The sequence below is a fragment of the Cavia porcellus genome, unplaced genomic scaffold (assembly GCF_034190915.1).
Source record: "Cavia porcellus strain 051 isolate PalLab524CR breed Dunkin Hartley unplaced genomic scaffold, mCavPor4.1 scaffold_9, whole genome shotgun sequence".
NCBI classification, from domain to species: domain Eukaryota; kingdom Metazoa; phylum Chordata; class Mammalia; order Rodentia; family Caviidae; genus Cavia; species Cavia porcellus.
The window spans coordinates 67,172,808-67,195,761 of record NW_026947492.1 but is presented as its reverse complement, the minus strand read 5'-3'; the positions used below and the strand labels follow the sequence as shown (position 1 = coordinate 67,195,761).

At 35.4% G+C, this 22,954-nt stretch overlaps 1 protein-coding gene and 1 pseudogene across 1 annotated transcript; both read left to right on the top strand.

The window, feature by feature from the left end:
- The first annotated feature begins 2,035 nt into the window (after positions 1-2,035).
- On the top strand, positions 2,036-2,955 carry LOC100733485 (olfactory receptor 52Z1P-like; annotated as a pseudogene).
- A 16,724-nt stretch (positions 2,956-19,679) lies between these two features.
- LOC134477499 (olfactory receptor 51L1-like) lies at positions 19,680-22,295 on the top strand. Its single transcript, XM_063255628.1, is given in 3 exon segments — positions 19,680-19,684; positions 21,280-21,604; positions 21,606-22,295. Coding segments are annotated over 3 exon segments (1,020 nt in total).
- The last annotated feature ends 659 nt before the right edge of the window (positions 22,296-22,954 follow it).

The following is a 22,954-nucleotide window of genomic DNA, read 5'->3' as shown; positions in this document are numbered from 1 at the left end:
CAATTTATATTATGTGTATGGTATAAGAAGATACAGCTTTGTCCTATGAAAACCCTAAACAAGTTCATTTTCAATTTAGTAAATCGTAAGCCTGATATCCAGTGTTAAATTTGTTTAAAATAAGAAATATTTTGATTTTAATGAGGTTATGTTGCTAGTACTCTACAGCATCTGTTGTAGGGATAAAGTAGTGTCTGAGTTATGTAGTTACAATTTTAGAATAGGAACTTCAGAATTAAAATTGTGTTACTATTTAGGAAGTTTGTAGGCAAACAACTGAAGTTCAAAGTAATTAGATTCCTTGGATCATGAATCTAGAATATGACTTAACAAGTGCTTAATTCCAATTATACAGGACTACATAGTTCATTGCTCTTTCTATTACCCTGTACTACATCTAAACATTCAGAATTCAGTCATACTGGGCCATCAGTATCACCATAGAATTCTAGTAAAATGGGTATGAGCCTATAATTTGAGCAATAATATTGGTAATATTACACTGAAAACAAAGCAAAATAAAGGAATGTATCCTAAAAGATCATTAGCAGAGTTAAAAGAAAATATGTTGAATTGTATTCTCTTTCTTCTCATCTTTATTTCTACTTCTTTCTTTCAAATATACCAGTGCACTCTGTCTCTGATGTCCTTTAGAAGTCACAATTTGTGCGTCTTTCTCCTCATGAGTATTCATTATTATAACATATTGGGTGATGAGTACTGTGGCTTGGATCTGTGGCAAGCGCACTTCACAATAAATTTTATCTTTTTTTGTAAAACCTAAAAAAATCTTCTTTCATTTTAACAATAAAACTGAATATTAAAATATAAGCAATTGGTTTCTCCAAACTAAATCATACATGTACACTTTAACTTATTACTGCAATATTTTTGGAGACTTTAAAATAAAGCTGATTGGTTGATCATGTAGGCATTGTATATTTAACTGTAATTTTGAAAAACAGGATCCAAATATTGCAAAGACAGCTCAGAGAGTTAACACTTACTGAAAATAAAAAGTCATAAAACTGTACTACATGTATCTAGTACACAGAATTGCACTGAAATAAAGATATAAAGAGATAATCATTTCTTAAGAGTGTTTAGCATGGCAGAAATAAGAGCTTCTGCTATTTTGTCTGGCAGAGGGAATGTTGGAGGGCAGGAGCTATCTATCAACCACAAATCTTACCTTTATTAATTTTATTTTTATATTTTTGGTTTATTACAAAATTTTCAATCAGTGATCCAAGTGGAGGAGAACAGAACAATTTGTCTTGGTCATATACTTGGTAAACATATTTAAGATCTTAGCTCAGTCTACCATTGCCAGAGTTTAGATTTAAATATCTGATATGATTTTGAGAATCTAATTTATTGGCACACAGGGATTACTTTAATCATCTATGTGTGATCTGTAGTTAGTATGCAGTTTAAAATCAAATTAATGGCCCATTAACATGAAGGAAAACATATGATTAAAACTGATTTTTAAAAACTTAATCCTTCCATAAGGAGAAAAACTGTTTTCATATCTAGTTTCTTCAAGGATATGATAAATAACAACTCAGTGTGTTTTTGTATCAAGCTTTATTTTTACAAGCAGGATTAGCTTGTAATTCAAATCAAAGCTTTTAGATTTATCCTACCTGCTATTGGACCTAGAATGAGAGGCTCTTTGTCTTTAGGACCTTCTTTTTTTTTATCTGTCAAAGAACAGTATTATTCATGTTAGGGGTTATTGTAGAAGCCTTTTCAACAGGCTACTTTAAAAATAGAATATGTTCACATATGTGAAGTATTATTATTTATAATAAGATACTATTAAATCATAAGTAGTTTTCAAGATGCAAGCATTACTTATTTTATAGAAGAAGTAAAGTTGTAAGCTAGTTAATTCATGTCACTGTCGTTTCACACAGATGAAAATATTGCAAAAACATGAACAGATCTAATTCAGCCCAAAGAGTCACTCCTGAATCCTCAACCTTACAATCTTACATTAAAAACACAGGGCCTCTACTCAACGGCACAGATGGCTTCTTCTTTCCAGAACAAAACCAGTGCCCAGGACGTGTGGTATGTTCTGATTGAAATCCCAGGACTGGAAGCCTTGCACACCTGGATCTCCATCCTTATCTGTTTCATGTACATTGTGGCTGTCACAGGCAACATCTTCCTGGTTTTCCTGATTATGACCGAACGCAGTTTCCATGAGCCTATGTGTCTCTTCCTCTCCATGCTGGCCCTCGCAGATGTCCTGCTTTCCACAGCCACAGTCCCCAAGATGTTGGCCATCTTCTGGTTCCATTCCTCAGATATATAGTTTTGTGGCTGTGTGTCACAGATGTTCTTCATACATTTCATCTTTGTGGCTGAATCTGCTATTTTCTTGGCCATGGTATTTGACCGCTATGTGGCCATTTGTTACCCACTGAAATACACCACAATCCTTACCTCCACGGTCATTGGGAAGACTGGCATAGCAGCTATGGTCTGGAGTTTTCTCATTTGCTGTCCATTCATCTTCTTGATAAATCGACTCTTATATTGTGGGAAAAAAATCCTTCCCCACTCCTACTGTGAACACATGGGCATTGCCATGTTGGCTTGTGACAATATCAATGTCAACATCATTTATGGCCTGACGATGACACTATTGGCCACAGGGCTGGATGTAGTGCTGATTGTTATATCTTACATGATGATCCTTCACAAAGTGTTTCAGATACCTTCCTGGAAGGCCAGACTTAAGGCTCTTAGCACATGTGCTTCCCACATCTTTGTCATTCTTATTTTCTATACGCCAGCCTTCTTTCCATTTTTGCCCACCACTGTGGAGGGGAAACCATCCCCCATCACATCCATATTTTAATGGCAAACCTGTACGTGGTAGTCCCCCCTATGCTTAACCCCATCATTTATGGTGTGAAGACTAAGCAGATTCAAAATTGAGTGGTCTTGATTTTCTCCTCAGTGACTGCAAGTTGCTAACATTATGTCTAATGTGAAATGGTAATTCTGAATAAAAATCTCCCTTTAAAAGCCTGTTTCAGTGAACAATAGTAATAAATAAAATCCATAGATATTTTAAACACACTTAAAATGATAGTACTTGAAAGTTTCCACTCTACTCATCTAGTGTGACCAATGATTTGAAAGAAAATACTCTGAACAATAATATTTTTAATACTTCTAGACAGCTTATGTTCATACATTTTGACTTACCTTAGGAAGAAAATAGAAATATTTTAGGACTAATGCAAATTTACTTTCTGATGAACAGCATTGTAGATTTTGTAGTCACTCAGTATTTCTGCCCCAGATATACCTTACTTCAATCAAAAAAGATATAGATGAATAACATGAAATCACCATATTATACATAATTTTGTGAGCCCCTGATTAAGCTATTGCTTGTAAATCATATTCTCAGATTCACTGTTATTTCATAAGGTCTATTTATGACATCAAATATAAAGATTGTATATCTAATAAATTGATGGTCATTTTATAAAAATAATAAGCATGAAATTAATCTACATGAGACCATCAGTATAATTTAAAAGATTTTCTCTGATTTTCTTTTTTTTTTTAAATTTCATTCAAAGGAAAAAAAATACAAAACAGTATAAGGGTACAAGTACAGAATATAAAAAAAAAAAGGAAGAAATCGGTAGTTAATAGATTACATATTGTCATCTTAGAAATAGTTGTTCAAGTTACAGGATTAAAACATACAAAGTGGACATCCAAACAGTGAGACTGCAAACAGTTGTGTTCAATGATCAAACAAAAACTGAGTAATATGGTCTTCTATCTTACACACCTACACACACTTGCAGTTGTATCCTGTACAGCATTTTCTTTTCCTCTCTTTTTTACAATAACATTTACACATTTTGGGTTTTATTACTCCTATAGTTCTTATCACTTTTTAGATTTTCCCTGATTTTCCACATGATAAATACTAAAACTAGACACATGTCTACCTCCATGAACTAAAATAAGGTTGAAATGGATCAAATACCTAACAGTTAAACCAGAAATACTAAATATACTGGAAGACAAAGCAGATAGAAATTTGAAGATATAGGGGTAGACAGAGTTCATGAACAAAACACAAACTGCACAGGAAGAAATTCAAGAAATCAACAATTGGGATCTCATTTTACCAAAAGTTTTTTTTTTTCACATAAAAAAGTAAATTACTTATAGAGGAAAGAGAAAACAGAGTCAAAAAAATTATCCAAGTGTCCCTCTGACAAAGAACTTTGATCTAGAATGTCTAAAGAACTGAAAAAAACTCAGATCTCCCTATATCCAAAGACCCAATCCAAAAATGAGCTTCTGAGACAAATATACACTTCTCACTTGAAGAAATAACAAATGGCAAACAAATATATGAAAAAATGTTGGACACCATTGGTCATTTCAGAAATACAAATTAAAACCACACTGAGATTTCATCTCATTCCAGAAAGAATGGCCAGGATAAAGAAAACTACCAAGAATAAATGCTAAGGTACCACTGCATTAGATTAAGCATGGTTAACACTTCATATAATTGAGAATGTCAGAAGCTCTCATCAGAATCTGAGACTCAAAGATTCTAATGGCATATAGGCTGGGTGAGGAAACAGCAGCTTGCTGTCACTTCCTTATGGTCTCTGTTCTGCATACCCTAGCTGTGATAAAATTATGTGACACAATGCATAGCATTTCAAAAGAGGATTTAATTACAAAAAAGGAGTGACTATATTTATTTTTCTTATTATTGATGTTTTAAAACAGTTAAAATTAATCTGAATGAAAAATTTCAATCATAGACAGATATGGTGGCAGCCAGAAAGCTGCAAGGCTGAGGAAGTATGGCTTCAGTGTCAAGCTTAGCCTGGGTGGATTAGCAAATTATCACGACCCTGTCACAACATAAAATCAATTTAAAATGGACTGGTAATATAGCTTATTATGCAGCCCTGGAAACTAACTACAAATATTGCAAAAGGAAGGAGAGGTAAAAAGGAGTGTGTGAGGAAGCGGGTAAGGTGAAAGTGGAGAAGGAGAAAAACAGGAAGAAAAAAAAAAGAAAAAGAAAGAGGAGAAGGAGAGAGGAAGATGAAACAGAGGAAGAGAAAGTGAAAGATAATAATAGATAGATAGGAATTGATAAGATAAGAATAATAAGAAGAAATGAAGAACAGGAAGATAGGAGGAAGAGGAGGGGAAGATGGTAGAATAGAAAGAAGATTTCAAAAGAATCAGAAGAAGAAGATAAACAGGTTTCTACTCTGCAAAAAGACAGGGTGTAAGTATTTCTGAAGTGAAACAAAGTTTTGATCTTCTAATAAACCAGTGAGAAATATATTTTTTTTTTCAGATCTGGGGTGCCCTCACTGGCCTCTCTGCGTGTCTGGAGGACTCTGGATATCTGCACCCAGACTGCTGGAGTTCCCTCAGGCTTCCAGGTGCAGTGAAGGAGAGAGGTGGGTTTGAGGCTTCCACATCAGCCTCCCCATTCCCGGCTTCATTTGGAGACCTGCTGAGCTCCCGATAGGTGGGATGGCCCACACTACCAGCCTAGCCCAGCCTGTTTAGCTGCCACGCCTGGCCATAGGTCTGCAGAGGAGGAGCTGGGCAGATCTGGGGTGCCCTCACTGGCCTCTCTGCGTGTCTGGAGGACTCTGGATATCTGCACCCAGACTGCTGGAGTTCCCTCAGGCTTCCAGGTGCAGTGAAGGAGAGAGGTGGGTTTGAGGCTTCCACGTCAGCCTCCCCATTCCGGCTTCATTTGGAGACCTGCTGAGCTCCCGATAGGTGGGCTGGCCCACACTACGAGCCTAGCCCAGCCTGTTTAGCTGCCACGCCTGGCCATAGGTCTGCAGAGGAGGAGCTGGGCAGATCTGGGGTGCCCTCACTGGCCTCTCTGCGTGTCTGGAGGACTCTGGATATCTGCACCCAGACTGCTGGAGTTCCCTCAGGCTTCCAGGTGCAGTGAAGGAGAGAGGTGGGTTTGAGGATTCCACATCAGCCTCCCCATTCCTGGCTTCACTTGAAGACCTGCTGAGCTCCCCATAGGTGGGCTGGCCCACACTACCAGCCTAGCCCAGCCTGTTTAGCTGCCGTGCCTGGCCATAGGCCTGCAGAGGAGGAGCTGGGCAGATCTGGGGTGCCCTTACCGGCCTCTCTGCGTGTCTGGAGGACTCTGGATATCTGCACCCAGACTGCTGGAGTTCCCTCAGGCTTCCAGGTGCAGTGAAGGGGAGAGGTGGGTTTGAGGCTTCCACGTCAGCCTCCCCATTCCGGCTTCATTTGGAGACCTGCTGAGCTCCCGATAGGTGGGCTGGCCCACACTACCAGCCTAGCCCAGCCTGTTTAGCTGCCGCGCCTGGCCAATGGTCTGCAGAGGAGGAGCTGGGCAGATTTGGGGTGCCTGCATCGGCCTCTCCATGTGTCTGGAGGACTGTGGATATCTCTGCAACCAGGGAGGGTCCACAGGTTCCTGAAGCACTGCGGCCTGTGGTGAGTACCCTAACCCGGCTGCGATTGAAGAACTGTGGAGCTTCCAAGGGGCAGGTGGGCGCACAGTGTCCCTGAGGCCCAGCTTGTCTGGAACTGCGGAGTTCTGAGCAGGCAGAGGAGGGCCACTGGTTCTGTAGGCCTAATGGCTTGGGGTAGCGCGGTGCCAGAGTCTCAGTATCTCCAAACATAGAAGGGGATTTTCAACAGATCCTGAGGAAGCTTTCAAATAACACTTGAAACACAGAAATATAGGAAAATGACAAAACAAAAGACCAAATTACAACCTCAAACATCCAGCCCATCTCAAGAAACCCTAGGAGCGATGTATATAGAAGAAAATATATCCCATCCACCTCATATATCGGACACAATAGCCACTGAAATTGACAAGCAACTCCAGGAAGCTTTAAAGAAATTCAAACTCAAAATAATCTCCCAGATAAAAGAAGAAATGATAAAAGAAATGAAAGAGATTCTAAATATATCTAAAGAAAACACAGATAAAAAATTGGAGGAACTAAACAAAAAGATAGAATCCCTAGACGAGCAATATAAGAAACAAACAGAATACATAATGCAGGTGCACAGAGATATACAGGAAATAAAAAACTCCACTGAAAGTTGTAAAAACCGCCTTAATGAAAGTGAAGATAGAATTTCAGACCTTGAAGACAGGATTGCAGCTAGTGAACAGGAAAGGAAAGATCTTTTGAAAATAACAAGGAACCAGGAAACAACAATTCAACAACTGCAAGACGATGCAAAGAAGAATAACATAAGAATGATAGGGATTAATGAAAGAGAGGGAGACAACATGAAGGATGTCAGGAGGATATTTAGAGAAGTAATAGCTGAAAATTTCCCAAGCATGAGATCTGAAACTGACATCAGGATCAGTGAAGCATATAGAACTCCAAACAGTCATAACCAAAATAAAACTACACCCAGACATATAATAATCACCATCCCAGAAATCCAACACAAGAATAGATTATTAAAAGCTGTCAGAGAGAAAAAACAAATCACTTGTAAAGGAAAACCTATCAGAATCACAGCAGACTTCTCAGCACAAATGATAAAGTCAAGAAGAGCATGGAGTGAAGTATTCCAGATCCTAAAGCAAAATGATTTCCAACCAAGACTGATATATCCTGCAAAACTATCATTCAAAATAGATGGTGCAATACGATACTTCCATGACAAAGAACAGCTGAAGAACTTCATGAACACCAAACCAACCCTGCAAAAAATATTGAAAGACAGTTTAGATACACAAAGGAAAAAACCACTAAGCAAAGCAAATAATTAAACAGAACCGAAAGATAAAGATGCAACAGCAGAGAGATAACATTCCTACAATTAACCAGCATTTAACAGTAATAACCATTAATGTAAATGGTCTCAATGCACCAATCAAAAGAAACAGACTAGCAGAATGGATCAAGAAACAAAATCCAACCATATGCTGTTTACAGGAAACCCATCTAACCCAGAAAGATACTCACAGACTGAAAGTCAAAGGATGGAAAACAATTCTTCATGCAGCAGGAATCCAAAAAAAGGCAGGAGTTGCCATTCTGTTTGCAGACAACGTGAACTTTAAACCAACAACGACAATAAAGGACAAAGAAGGTCACTACATACTCGTAAGGGGAAAACTCCAAGAGGAAGAGATAACTATCTTAAATATATACGCACCAAACTCCAGAGCACCCAGTTATATAAAACAATTATTAACAGAAATGAAAACTCAAATTATCAGTAACACAATTGTAACAGGAGACCTTAATACACCACTGACACCAAGGGACAGATCAACCAGACAGAAAATGAGCAAAGAAATAACAGAACTGAATCACACCTGTGAACAAATGGGTTTGATAGACATATACAGAATGTTCCACCCAACAACATCAGAATACACATTCTTCTCAGCAGTACATGGATCATTTTCTAAATTAGACCATATATTAGCTCACAGAACATATTTAAGCAAATGCAAAAGAGTTGAAATCATTCCTTGCATATTATCGGATCATAGCGCTCTGAAATTAGAAATTAATGACAAAGGATACTGCAAAAATTCCGCAAACACATGGAAACTAAATAACACACTCTTGAGTAATCAGTGGGTCACAGAAGAAATTAAAGAAGAAATTAAACAATACCTAAAAGAAAATGAAAATGCAGATACAACTTACCGGAATCTGTGGGATGCAATGAAAGCCATTCTGAGAGGAAAATTTATTGCACTGAGTTCCCACATCAGGAAAACAGAACGAATACAAATAAATAACTTGATGCTACACCTCAAACAGCTAGAAAAAGAAGAGCAAGTCAAGCCCAAAGCCAAAAGAAGAGAGGAAATTATAAAAATCAGAGCATAAATCAATGCAATAGAGACTAAGAAAACAATCCAAAGAATCAACGAATCAAAGAGTTGGTTCTTTGAAAGAATAAATAAAATCGATAAGCCCCTAGCCAACCTTATTAAAAAAACGAAAGAAAAAGCTCAAATTCATGCAATAAGAAATGAAAAAGGAGAAATCACTACAGACCCAATAGAAATACAGAGGATCATCAACACCTATTTCGAAAACCTCTACTCTCAAAAGTTTGATAACAAAGAAGAAATAGACAGATTCTTAGAAGCATATGAAGAACCAAAGCTAGATCAAGAGGATATAAAACTGTTGAATAACCCAATCTCTGCTAATGAAATTGAGAATGTAATTGGGTCCTTGCCCACCAAGAAGAGCCCAGGCCCAGATGGATTCACTGCAGAATTCTACAAGAAATATAAAGAAGACCTAATGCCAACACTCCTCAAACTATGCAATGAAATTGAAAGGGAAGCAATCCTTCCTAAGTCATTCCTGGAAGCAAATATTACTCTAGTACCAAAACCTGAGAAAGACCCAACTATAAAAGAGAACTATAGACCGATCTCCCTAATGAACACAGATGCAAAAATCCTCAATAAAATATTGGCAAATAGGATCCAGCAAATCATCAAGAAGATTATACACCATGACCAAGTGGGATTCATCCCAGGAATGCAAGGATGGTTCAACATACGCAAATCAATAAATGTAATCCACCATATCAATAAAGCCAAAAATAAGAATCACATGATCATCTCTATAGATGCAGAAAAAGCCTTCGATAAGGTCCAACACTTATTCATGATAAGAACTTTACAGAAAATTGGAATAAATGGTCTTTACCTCAATATAATAAAGGCCATTTATGACAAACCAACAGCCAGCATCATACTAAATGGCCAAAAATTGAAAGCCTTTACTTTAAAATCGGGTACAAGACAAGGATGTCCTTTATCACCACTCCTATTTAATATAGTACTGGAAGTACTAGCCAGAGCAATTAGGCAAGAAAGAGAAATAAAAGGGGTAACGATAGGAAAAGAAGAAGTTAAATTATCATTGTTTGCAGATGACATGATACTCTACATAGAAGACCCCCTAAACTCCATTGAAATACTCTTAGATACAATAAATAAATTCAGTAATGTGGCTGGATACAAAATCAATACTCAGAAATCAGTAGCATTCCTATACATGAACAACAAAATTACAGAGAGGGAAATAAGGGAAACTGGACTATTCACATTAGCAAGCAAAAAAATGAAATATTTAGGAATTACTCTTATGAAAGAAGTGAAAGACTTATACAGTGAAAATTATAATACACTGAAAAAGGAAATTGAAGATGATCTCAGAAAATGGAAAGACATCCCTTGCTCATGGATAGGAAGAACAAACATTGTGAAAATGGCCATTCTCCCAAAACTGTTATACAGATTCAATGCAATCCCAATAGAAATACCATCAACATACCTTATAGATCTAGAAAAATCACTCCTAAATTTCATCTGGAACCAGAAGAGACCTAGAATCGCAAAGGCAATTCTAAGCAGCAAAGACAAAGCAGGGGGCATCACAATCCCTGACTTGAAGTTATACTACAAAGCAACAGTAGTAAAATCAACATGGTATTGGAATCAAAACAGAGCTGAAGATCAGTGGAATAGATTAGAAGATACAACCACAACTACGAACACACTCAACCACCTTATTTTTGATAAAGGAGCCAAGCAGGTTCACTGGAAGAACGACAGTCTCTTTAATAAATGGTGCTGGAAAAACTGGCTCTCCATTTGCCGAAAACTAAAGCTAGACCCATGTCTATCACCATGTACTAAATTAAAATCTAAATGGGTCAAAGATCTGAATATTAAAACAGAAACACTAAATCTATTGGAAGACAAAATAGGTAGAAACCTTGGAGACATAGGAGTAGGTAAAGAATTCATGAACAGGACTCAAACCGCACGGGAAATAGTTCCCAGAATCAATAACTGGGACCACTTCTTATTAAAAAGTTTCTGCATGTCAAAAGAAATCTCCAGCATAGTGAAAAGAAAACCCACAAACTGGGAAAAGATTTTAGTGAACTCTCTCTCAGACAAGGGCCTCTTGTCTAAAACATATAAAGAATTAAAGAAACTCAGACCTCCAAAATTCAAAGATCCAATCCAAAAATGGGCATCTGAGATGAATACGCAATTCTCAGATGAAGAAATGCATATGGCAAATAAATGCATGAAAAAATGCTCATCATCATTGGTCATTAGAGAAATGCAAATTAAAACCACACTGAGATACCATCTCACTCCTGAAAGAATGGCCAGGATCAAGAAAACCAACAACAACAAATGCTGGAGAGGCTGTGGGGAAAAAGGAACTCTCCTGCACTGCTGGTGGGAGTGTAGACTGGTACAGCCTTTGTGGAGATCTGTCTGGAGATTTCTCAAAAAGTTGGGACTGGAAATCCCATTTATTCCAGCTATTCCACTTCTAGGCATATTCCCAGAAAAACTGAAAGCATCATACCACAGTGATATATGTGCACCTATGTTTATAGCAGCACAATTTGTAATCGCCAGATCTTGGAAACAACCCAAGTGCCCATCAACTGAGGAATGGATAAAAAAGTTGTGGTATTTCTATACAATGGAGTATTATTCAGCTATAAAGAAGGATCACATTGAGATATTTATCAATAAATGGGCGCAGCTTGAGACCATAATCATAAGTGAAATAAATCAATCTCGCATGTGTGAATACCGAATAGTTTCCCTAATGTAAATAATGATTCAAATATATAAAAATATGTGGTAATCATGATTCCCCATTAGGTGGCCTTAAAGCCTTATAAAGTTTTCACTCATTAATTAGAAAGGCTTTATTCTGGGCTTCTTGATATGAAAATATTTGAAGCTATAGTATATGAAGTTTTATCCAAATATTTCAAGGAAAAAGACACTATGGTAACTACTATTAAGTCAGGTTATAAGGTGGTGAAGTACTAGGTTGTTGAAACAGTCATGCTGTGACCTCTATTGTTATATTGTTATGTCCTATTTTATCTCAATCTCCCCCTTATTGTTTCAAAAAAATTATTTAGTCATTTCTTATGTTTGTCTTAATTAAAGAAAAAATTCAAAAATTTAGGATATATAAATAGTAACTCTTTTCGATTTCCTATTAACTTGTTTTGAAGTCCTGTAGTACTCCCACGATCTTGTTTTGACTGATTAGACTCTGTTCCATTCTATATGATAGTATCAAGTTTGAAGACATAGGCAACTACTTTGAAGACAATAAGATTCACTAAGATACCCATTCTGGTTTGACTATTGTCTTCTTTGGAAGTCCTATAATGTTTACAATGCCTAAGTTTTATTGGTCTTGTTCTCTACTGTTTTGTCCAACTTTATAATATCTAATAAGATAGACAATTCTTTTTAAGGAAACAAGGGACAACGTTGATAACCATTGTTGATAAACTTGTACTCTGTTCTACACCATGTGCTATGTCTATCCTTGGTATTGACTGACAGCTTTGTTTTGCCATATTTGACTGTATTCTTCCCCCCCCCCCAAAGAAAGTAATAAGCACTAAAGAGTAATAAAATCCAAGATGTGTAAATTTTGTTGTAAAAAAGAGAGGGAAAAAAAAAAGAAAAAGAGCTCTAACGGATATAACAGCAAGTGTGTTTGGGGGTGTTAAATAGCTGACTTTATCAATGTTTTTGGAACATTGAACACAGCTGTTTGCAGTCTCCCTGTTTGAATGTCCACCTTGTGTTCTTTGATACTGTGATTCGAGGAACTATTTTCAAGAAGATAGTGTGTAATCTACTAGCAGGTAATTTCTTACTGTTATGTTGTTTTGTTTTGTTTTGTTTGTTTTGTAGTTCTGTATTGCGTGTAGCCTTACGCCGCTTTGGTTTGTTTTGTGTTTTTCTCTTTTTCCTCTTAAATAAAAAAAAAAAAAAGAGAGAAATATATTTTTTTTCAAAATATACATTTCAGAATTACATTTGTTTCTGTCCTTAAAAATTGTTTAAACAAATCCTGAGCATTGACGATGTTTGCCTTTGACACTTTTTCAGGCTGACCATATAGAAATTACTTCCTTTGCATCCTAGTCTTCAGATAATGGGAAGAAATGATTTAGGAAATTGTAAGTCATTTCTACATTGTTGGAAAAACTAACTGTATGAAAATGTTGGATTCTACTATGAATTTTTATGTCCTGGGTTTCCTTTGGAATGATATAAATTCATTATTATTGATATACATGCACACACACATACAACTAAATACTAAGTATCCCATATCTGTCTCTAGAAATCAAAAGTAAAAAATAAACATTAGCAATGAATGACACTTCTCAAGGTCTTGGTTTTTAGATCAATTTTTTCTCAGTCAGAAAGACCATGTTTCCTTGGAAAATAGTCGCTCTGTGACTTTTCTTTGGAAAGTATAAAATAATTTGGAAATATATGCTTCCAGAAAGAAAGGAGGTACTCAGCATATGATTCAATCATGCCAGAAGGATCCAAAACAGTCTTAGGAGATGTTCTTCCAAACAAAATTTACAGAAAAAATTTTTGCAACAAACAAAATAATGCTGGTAATCGTTATTAGCTCATTATAAAATCAGATTCTTTAAGACCATACAGATAGGAATAAAATACCAAATAAATAGAGTGACAGTCTTGGAAATTAGTAAATTAGTAAAACAGAGTTTTTGGGGAGTAGTTTTTCAAAGATTATCGTAGTGTGTCTTCTCTGAATTCTGTAAAATACTATTGAAATGAACCATTGGATATCACATCCAATGACCAAGTTACAGAAACTAACATTATGTTTAGAAAATGCAGATTCATGCAAATAGGAATATAGTGAAGAGAGAAATGTCAATTTATTTTCAGATATGATACATTTAAAACAATATATAACCTGCATCCTAATAATGAATAAACATCAAATAAACACAAATGATGCAAACTGGAGGGGTAAATACATGTTAATTGATAGACACCCAAGAGAAATATTATGAGTATGAAAATAAAGGTTAAGAAAACATAACATATTTTAATGCTACTTTAGCAAAGTAAATATTTTATATCTTTGTGGCATAAATTGTATGTAGTGACAAATTAATGAAGAATCATGTTGCTAAAGTTAATCAAATTAAAAACAAAAAATTCATTCAGATGTATACTAGTTTATTTCAAATTTTGTGTATAAAATAAGAAAAGGAATGGGAATTACTTGTATCAAGAAAAGAAGATATATGTGTCTTTACTTAAAAGTATTGGTTTCATTCATCTTAAAGAAGGAAGCAAACATTGCAAACTTTAAATTGGCAGTAAGAGATTAAAAAAATTAAATATAGCATTATGAAACTGTAGCATTACAATAAGGCCATTCAAAACTCTATTAAAAAAAAAAGCATGGCACACTTAGCTGACCACTCTTTTGTGGTATGAAGGATAGATAGGATACAGGTTAATTAGTATGAATAGAAAGTCCAGAACAGACTCGATGAGAGGTTATATCTTCAATTTGCCTCTGATTAAGGAGTTACCTTTATATCTTTGAGCAAGGTGATGATAAAAAAATCAATATTTGCAAGTAAATTTTTGTGTTGTTTGATGTATAATTAATAAGTGAAAAAACCAAAAAAAATCCTGAATTATTGTAAAGCAAACAATGATAAAAGTGGCTTCCAGATAAAGAAATAAATCTTAAATCACCATCTAAAGACTTGGAAACATTCACTCATGAATATAACACATTCCCCTAAGCTAAATTTCTTGATAACATGTGATATAATTATTTTATTCTTTACTTTTTAAAAAATATATTTTATAACTTAACTATGCATTCTTACATTTTGTAACACATTTTTGCTTATTATTTAACTTCATGTATTGGAATCAAACAATATGTATTTTGTAAATCTTTTGCTTAATTTTATCTAAGTTATTTTTTGTAGTAGCATTGTATTCATTATTATTTCTGAATAATAAGGAAAAACAAAAATCCAATATGTTCCAAAAATCCAATATGGGTATTCTATTTGATGTGCATTGAGAAAAGTCAATTATGAATATTATTATGGTAATGTGTGTATCATCAGGCACTTAACAATCAGAATTTCCAGTTAATAAGATTGCTATGGCTTTTTTTAATAGATTTCCTCCCGAAGACTCATGTAGTCACAGCCTCATGGCTGTTAGGAGGTAGTAGAATCTAAGTTATGTGTATGTGGATTAAGAGGATATGATAACTAAGCAAGTCCACTAATTGCTTGACCACTGTTTGTGTGGGGGAAAATGGAAAAGTATGTCCTGGATATGGGTGGGACCATCTAACAGAATTGTAGCTTGGATAGAATAAAATAGAAAAAGAAAGCATGCAAGATCAGCGATTGGTGCTTCAACCTGCCTTGTCAAAGACTGCATGTCTTCTGCCACTCAACCCATGGCATCTCACACTGTGTGGAGCCAAGATAATATGTAAGGAGACATCTGTAAACTGTGATATGAAACAAATTGCTCCTGCTTCAATTTGTGTATGCCTTGTATTCTTTTCAAGCAATGAGGAAGTAACTAAGACAAACATATTCTAAGATATTAACTGCTGATTTAAAACGTTTAGGAACAGCATTTTTCAACTAAAATCAACAGCATAATATAGGAATATTGTGTTGTTTCTTAATTTATATACTGAATGTTACAATGTCTTGTGATTGTAGTCATTTTGTACATAATAGCAATAACTCTTTTGGATTATAATATTGCATTTTTCTGAGATGTAATAACATACAAAATTTATTTTATGCATAAGGATCAATCCTTTACAAAGTAATTACAAAGTAATACATATTGAGTATACTGTTAACTGCTTGAAATATATAGTTCATTAATTTTTAAAGAAAAATGTTTTTATTGTACTATAAGCAAATTATCAGACCTTTAAACAAAGGTTACTATACTCTTGAAAAAATTTGTACTGTTTTTAGTGGATTGTATACTAAGATGTGAGAACCCTCCATGACACTGGACAAACACTCACTGTACAATACATGGAACTGACCAATCTGTTTCATTCTTATACCTACTAAGTGCTCAGAAAGTGAAATTTCTCCTTACGGTAAGAAAAAGGAAGTAATTGACAATCCATTCCATGAAAGTCTTCTGCAACAAGGCCTAAGAGCAAAATCTTGTTGTACTTACAAAAAGACAACACACTTACTGGGCAATACACTTGAGCAAGAAGCTTTGGCATACATCAGTGTGAAGCACAGTACACTTCTGTAAACAGGTCCATATCATTTGCTACAACTCACCGAAGACTTCAGTAACTCTGGAGTTAGGTAACCCTGTAGTGTTGAGAAACATGGCAACATAGAATTCAATGTGAACCTGGACATTTGATGTCCTCTTGTGGTACCATAGTGCAAATATTCACAAGGTGTGGCCATGGGAATATAACTATATTCTTTCAATTAATGAATGCTATTGGAAGCTAACAAGCATCATGAACATGCAAGGAACTACGACCTCACTTAAAGACCGTAATGAAGTGACAAAATCTGATTTTAGGGTGACTCTCTGATAGAGAATTTAAACTCTCTGAGAAGTCAAATAACAATTTAAAGACCATCAATAAGCATTAAGAAAGTTCAGGGAATTGAAAATTAATAGACATTTAGAAGCAATTTGGGAAATCAAATGCCAATTCTCCAGTGAAAATTGCACTTAGTAAAATTAAATTTGTCAATAAAGGGAGATATTAACAGATTAGAGAAAACAGGTGAAAGAACTATCAGAATGATTAAGAATGGAGAATGATTAAGGGATGATTAAGAAAGGAGAAATCTTAAAGGAATTTGAAGAAATCATTACATGAGAAATTATTTACATTATTAAATTCAAGAGGGACTTAAAAGTTCAAAGGAGTAGAAAGCTTATTTTAAAAACGTGATAAAAGAAAATTTCCCAAGCTTAGAGAAACACACAAATAACCAGGCACAGTCGATCAAAGGCCAGATAAATTCAACTGGATGAAGTCTACTTCAAGACATGTAAACACATTCACCATGTTTGGGGATCAAGAGATAATTCTCAAGGTTACAAAAGAAAAATGATAAACCAGTGACACTTAACTGTATCATAAGTTTTCTGAAAACACGATTCTCACTAGAAACTTTACAGGCCATAAAAGATTTTTGTATGATGTTCTCATGTTACAGAGGACAAAATACAAAGAAACACAATTTCCGAATAAAACCCTACCGATATTGAATCCTGTGTCCAGTAAACCTGAGCAAATAAAACTCTATGAAACCTACCCTACAAAAATGCTAATAGGTATTCAAAAGAAAGCGATCTTCATTAGTAAAATGAAACTACCACATAGAATACAATTCACTGAAAAGTATAAACACATAGGCTTGGAATGCTTTTAAGTTAACGTGGGGTATGAACTAGCCATTTTTCAGTATGACATACAACATGAGAAAAATAATACAGGCTAAATATATTATTAAAAACATTGTACATTAGGACATCATGTTTTCAACTATGTGGAGAAATGGAAGGCGAGTGGAAATCATTTATTAATATTTTCTTTTTCTTCAATTACTTGTTTCTTTTCACGTCTTTATGATCAATGCTAAATTGCTCTCTTTTAAAATAGATTGCTGTAATCAAAAATTACTTGAAAGCTTCATGGTAACCAGAGTCAAAAGTCCACAACACACAAAAATAAAAATCTTAAGGAAAAAGATAATACATGGAACTTAAAGTTATACATTTTATTAGAACGTTTGAGAGGAGAAATAAAGCCATCATGATAATATTAAAAAGTAAGTATCCAAATGATTGTAGTAAGACCTTACCAAAAAAGAGATGTGCTAAATATAAGTGGATTAAATGTTTCAAATAAGAAACAGTAAGTGAACTGATAAAAATCCCAAGACCTAACATAGCATTTCTTACAAGAAACTTACTTTACTTTTCACGATGGACATAGACTGAAGGGAAGGAATTGAATTAGACATTACCTGCAAATGGAATCCAAAGAAAGGGGTATCAGTCCTATTTTGATCAGAAAAATACTTGAATTTAAAGCAAAAACATAAAGAAAGAGACAAAGGAGGCCTATATGTATGATAGGTGATTCAATTACATAAACAAATGACTGTAAAGCTACATACCCTAAACACTTAAAGGGCACTACTGATTGGCTTAAAGGGAGATATAAACTCCAAAAGAAAGAGTCGCAGACTTTGACAGCCCTCAGAGATAAACATCATCTGACAGAAAATCTAAAGTAACAGAATTAAACTCCAATTTGACTAACATATCCTATTTCAGATCTATCAGGCATTGCGTCCAGCAGCTGCAGAATGCATATTCTTCCAAACAGCAGCATGAATAGTCTCAGCAGGGACCACTGGAAGGGCACAATCAAATCCTCACCTGTATAAAACATTGAAATTATACCACTTTTCTTTTCTGACCATATTTCAGTGAAACAAAAAAATCAATAACCAAAATTTGAAAACTATCCAAGTACATAAATATGAAGTAAATTACTTGTGAAAAACAATGAATTAAGGAAGAAATTAAGAAGAAAACTAAAAAATGCTTTAAACAAGTGATAATGAAAGCACAATGAGCCAAAACTTAGTCATACTGCAAAAACAGTACAGAGAGGAAAGTTTATGCCAATCATTGCTGACATAAAGCTACACCAAACAAAAACAGACCTAATAAACAACCCTCAGTGCATCACAAAGAATAAAAAAATAACAACTGAGATTCCAATTTACCAGGAGGAAATATATAATAAAGATCAATGCAGAAGTAAATGACATGAAGACCAAAAGCACTACAAAACATCATGCCATCCTCAAATGTGCGTTTGAAGAAATAGTTAAAAATGTCATTGGAATCAGTAAGATTTAGGAAGAGTCAAGACAATATATATGTGCAGTGTTCATGTGAAAGCTTAACTGTCATACATTAAAGTGTCATTGGAAACTCTTTTCAGGACTCCAAATCAGTAATGCATAGAGAAGAGTATCTAATGCCTTTCCCTCTCTCCCTAGATCTGACTGTTTAGGTAAAAGTGCACTCTCTATCCTGGACTTACTTCTTTCAGGATTCTACTGAGTAGAATAGGAATCACACAGGTGGGACTATCACAATTATCAGAATAATCCCAGAGGAAAGGAAAAGATTCCTAACCAATTAATGTCTCTGCTGTGATTTCACTGAATGAAATTGAGAAGGAAATGGCTATTTTTGTCAAAAAACAACTTAGGTACACTTCTCAGTGGCACAGTGCCTGCTTGGAAAGCTTAAAGTCCTGAATTTAATTTCTGATTAAAAAAAAAAAGGTACTAAACCATAATACTGTATAATTAAGTGGATGTAATTGCAGCATAAAAAAACGCTAACAAGAAATTTGATGGCCAATCCTCTTCTTAAAGCCTCTATTAAGCTCTAAAATAGCTAGATTTGAATCAAAGTGGGACTTCCAGTAAGGTAACATCCTTGGAGTTAGATATCCCCCCCCCCCTACTTGCCAGTGAGAGACAAAGATCCTGGGATTAGAGAAAGGGAAAGATCTAAGCAGAGACAAAGGAAGAGATAAATTTCCAAGTTATGGTGACATTTGAGAAAATTGAACATAAGCATTAAAAATATGGAAAAGAACTAGAAATTAAAATACTGAAAGTTATAAGAAGGAAAAATAAAGAAAGGGATGAGGTATGTAATCTTAGCATCAGAGCACTGAGTTTTGACTGAGGGAGCTTGCATGGCTGTGTGCATCAGGTCATACAACAGGTAGATAAATTGCACAATAGCGTTAAAAAGGCTTAAGAAGTATTCACAGCACAGAAACACGCCAGTTTATTTACTTGTTGGAGTGACTTCCATGGGTTGTAAATTATCCTGTAAACATTGAAGTGAGCATGCATGCTTGGCAAACGCTGCATAAGCTGAATGTTAGAGAACTGCCCAACTTTCTTGCTTCAGAGATGTTTCTCTTGCCCATAGAATGAGTGGGGTAAATCTTTTTCATGTTTGATCTCTGTACAGATCATGCAATGTCAGTATCAGATGCTGATAGGCTAATTCTGACTCTCATTTTTGTATTATGCTTTTTCTTTATTTATAAGTTCCTATTCTATATTTCCATGTGTCTATCATTTTGATTTCCTTTTTTCTTTTGATGGACAGAGCTATTCTCTAAACAGGTCTTTGGGTATGGAATGTAACAGGAGGACATTTCTTAATTTATAAAACCACTAGAGTTGCTTCAATGTTCTTTAAATTGTATATTTTGTTTAAAGATTCTCTTTTTAAATTTATTACCTCAGCAAAGTCTATCTTAAACTTTAATTAGCTTTTGAAATTAGAATATTAAAGCAAAGTAATAATAGAGTTGATTGTCAGAAAAATCCATGCCTGTGACATAAATTATACAATAGGAGGTAAATGAGTATGAAAATGGGAGATGTGGTCTACTTTTTTCTTGAATTCTGTAAATGTGATTTTCATGGTATTCTAATTCCTAAAAGAAAATATAAAGCTGTGGTCAACAAGTGAACTAATTCAAATCACTAGAGGAGCCATTAAAAAGGACCAATATCAATGCCATACCTGTGGACAGGAATATTTCTAGTAAAATTAAAAATTAAAGTTTAATCTAGTATGTGTGTGTGTGTGTGTGTGTGTGTGTGTGTGTGTGTGTGTGTGTCCCTCTGCTGGTAATCTCTGAATGGTCATCTGTCTTTAGAGGGGATGTTGAATGAATTTAAATATGGGAGGCAGGAGTACAGGTCCTGGTTAGTATAGATGGATAACTAACAATTACCAGCAATGAAATAAATACAGAAGAAAGCAGAAATGTTAATATGGATTAAGAATCTAAAGATAAACACCAAAGTTTTTTTCTTTTTTTCATGTTGTGTTTTTAGTATATGAAGATTACATTTACCATTGGAAGTTTGTATGTCTACATAGGACATTTTAAATCCTTTTTTTTTTTTTTTTCATCAGTACCAGGGATTGAACTCATGAATGCCTGCTTGCAAGGCAGGCACTTAGGCAGCTGAGCTAAAACCCCAGACCCTGATGATATTTTAATTCTTTGACTCTCCTTCCCTTTCCCCCTTGCTACCACCAACTCTTCTGTCCCTTCCTATGTACAAATCTCTTTTCCCTTTTTTAAATCAACTCTTTTTTTTTTTTTTTGCTTCCTGTCCTCTTTTCTCCCTAAATTGTCACCATTCCCACTTGCAAAGCTTCTCCCTACTTCTTAACAGTTACCATTTTATCCTGTTCTTTTCATGCTGCAGGTTTTGGATTTATCAAAACTCCTCTCTGGTGTGTGACAGTGGAATTGGACTGTGGTTGAACACTCATCTCCATGGCAGCACCCTGTCCTCCACATTCTATCTCACAGGTATTCCTGGCTATGAAGAATTTCACCACTGGGTTTCCATCCCCTTCTGTCTCCTCTACCTTGTTGGAATAACAGGCAACTGTACCATCCGGCATGTCATCTGGACAGACTTCAGGTTGCATGAGCCCATGTACTATTTCCTGGCCATGCTTTCTCTCACTGACATGGGCATGTCCCTGCCCCCGATGATAACACTTTTCAGGGTGCTCTGGTCCATTTTCTAGGGAGATTCAGTTCAATATCTGTGTGGTCCAAATATTTCTGATTCATACTTTCTCCTTCACTGAGTCATCTGTGCTCTTGGCCATGGCCCTGGACCGATATGTAGCTATCTGCCACCCACTGCGCTATGCTACCATTCTCACCCCAAAACTAATCATCAAGGTTGGGATTGCAGCCCTGCTCAAGAGCGCTATTTCACTAATTCCAGTTATGGTAAGTTTAGCTTTCTTTACCTTCTGCCATTCCCATGTCCTTTCTCATTCCTATTGTTTGCACCAGGACATAATTCACCTTGCCTGTGCTGACACGAAATTTAACGTTATATATGGTTTGTTTTTGATTATTCTGCTTTGGGGCCGGGATCCTCTGGGCATTTTAGTATCTTATGCTTTCATCCTTCATTCTGTGTTAAGAATTTCATCCCATGAGGGGAGACTGAAGGCACTCAACACTTGGCCCTCCCACATCTGTGCCGTGCTCATTCTGTATGTGCCTATGATAGGGTTATCAATCGTGCATCGTTTTGCCAAGCATTCCTCTCCCCTTGTCCACATTTTCATGGCTCATATCTACTTAATGGTGCCACCAGTGCTCAACCCAATCATCTCTAGTGTGAAAACTAAGCAGATCCGCCAAGCAGTCCTCCAGCTATTCCTTCGCCCCACAATTAGTTCTGTTGGAATATAAGCATGTCTTGAAGAAATAATAATATTGTCACTACTACTGATAATAGCGTATGATCAAATCTCTGCTGTAAGTGGAAGAATAGTTAGAAAAGATTCCTTAACAGACAGAAACAAAGGCAAAGGAGCTTCCTTGAATTTTGTGTCAACTGAGACAGGGTAATTTGATTTCATGTGTGTTTCCTAATATCTCTGTAGGCTTGAGTACATTATGGATGAATATGTGGGAAACTGTTTTCATTTATTTTCTTCCACTTTTATGTTTAAACTTTTTTCAGTATCTGTAAAGATTTGTTTGAATATTAAAATGTATATTTGCTATATTTTCATACATCTGTTGCTTCTTTCTTTTTTTGGGGGGGGGACTGAACTCATGCCCTTGCACTTACCACAAAAGCACTTGAGCCCCTGACTAAATCCCAGGTCCTATTTTTGCTTCTTGACATATTGTAATATTTAACATGGGATCTTATGCTTTTTATTGTACAATTATTGTTTTTGTATATGTATTTTTTGCTTTTTAATAATCTTTTATTTTTATATAAATCCATATTTTGACTAAAAACAAATATGATGAAGCCTCATCTTGCATCACCACTAACTTTCCAACTTTGATATTCAGATTCTCTCCCTGCCTGAGGAAAGCTTCTCCATGGATATAAT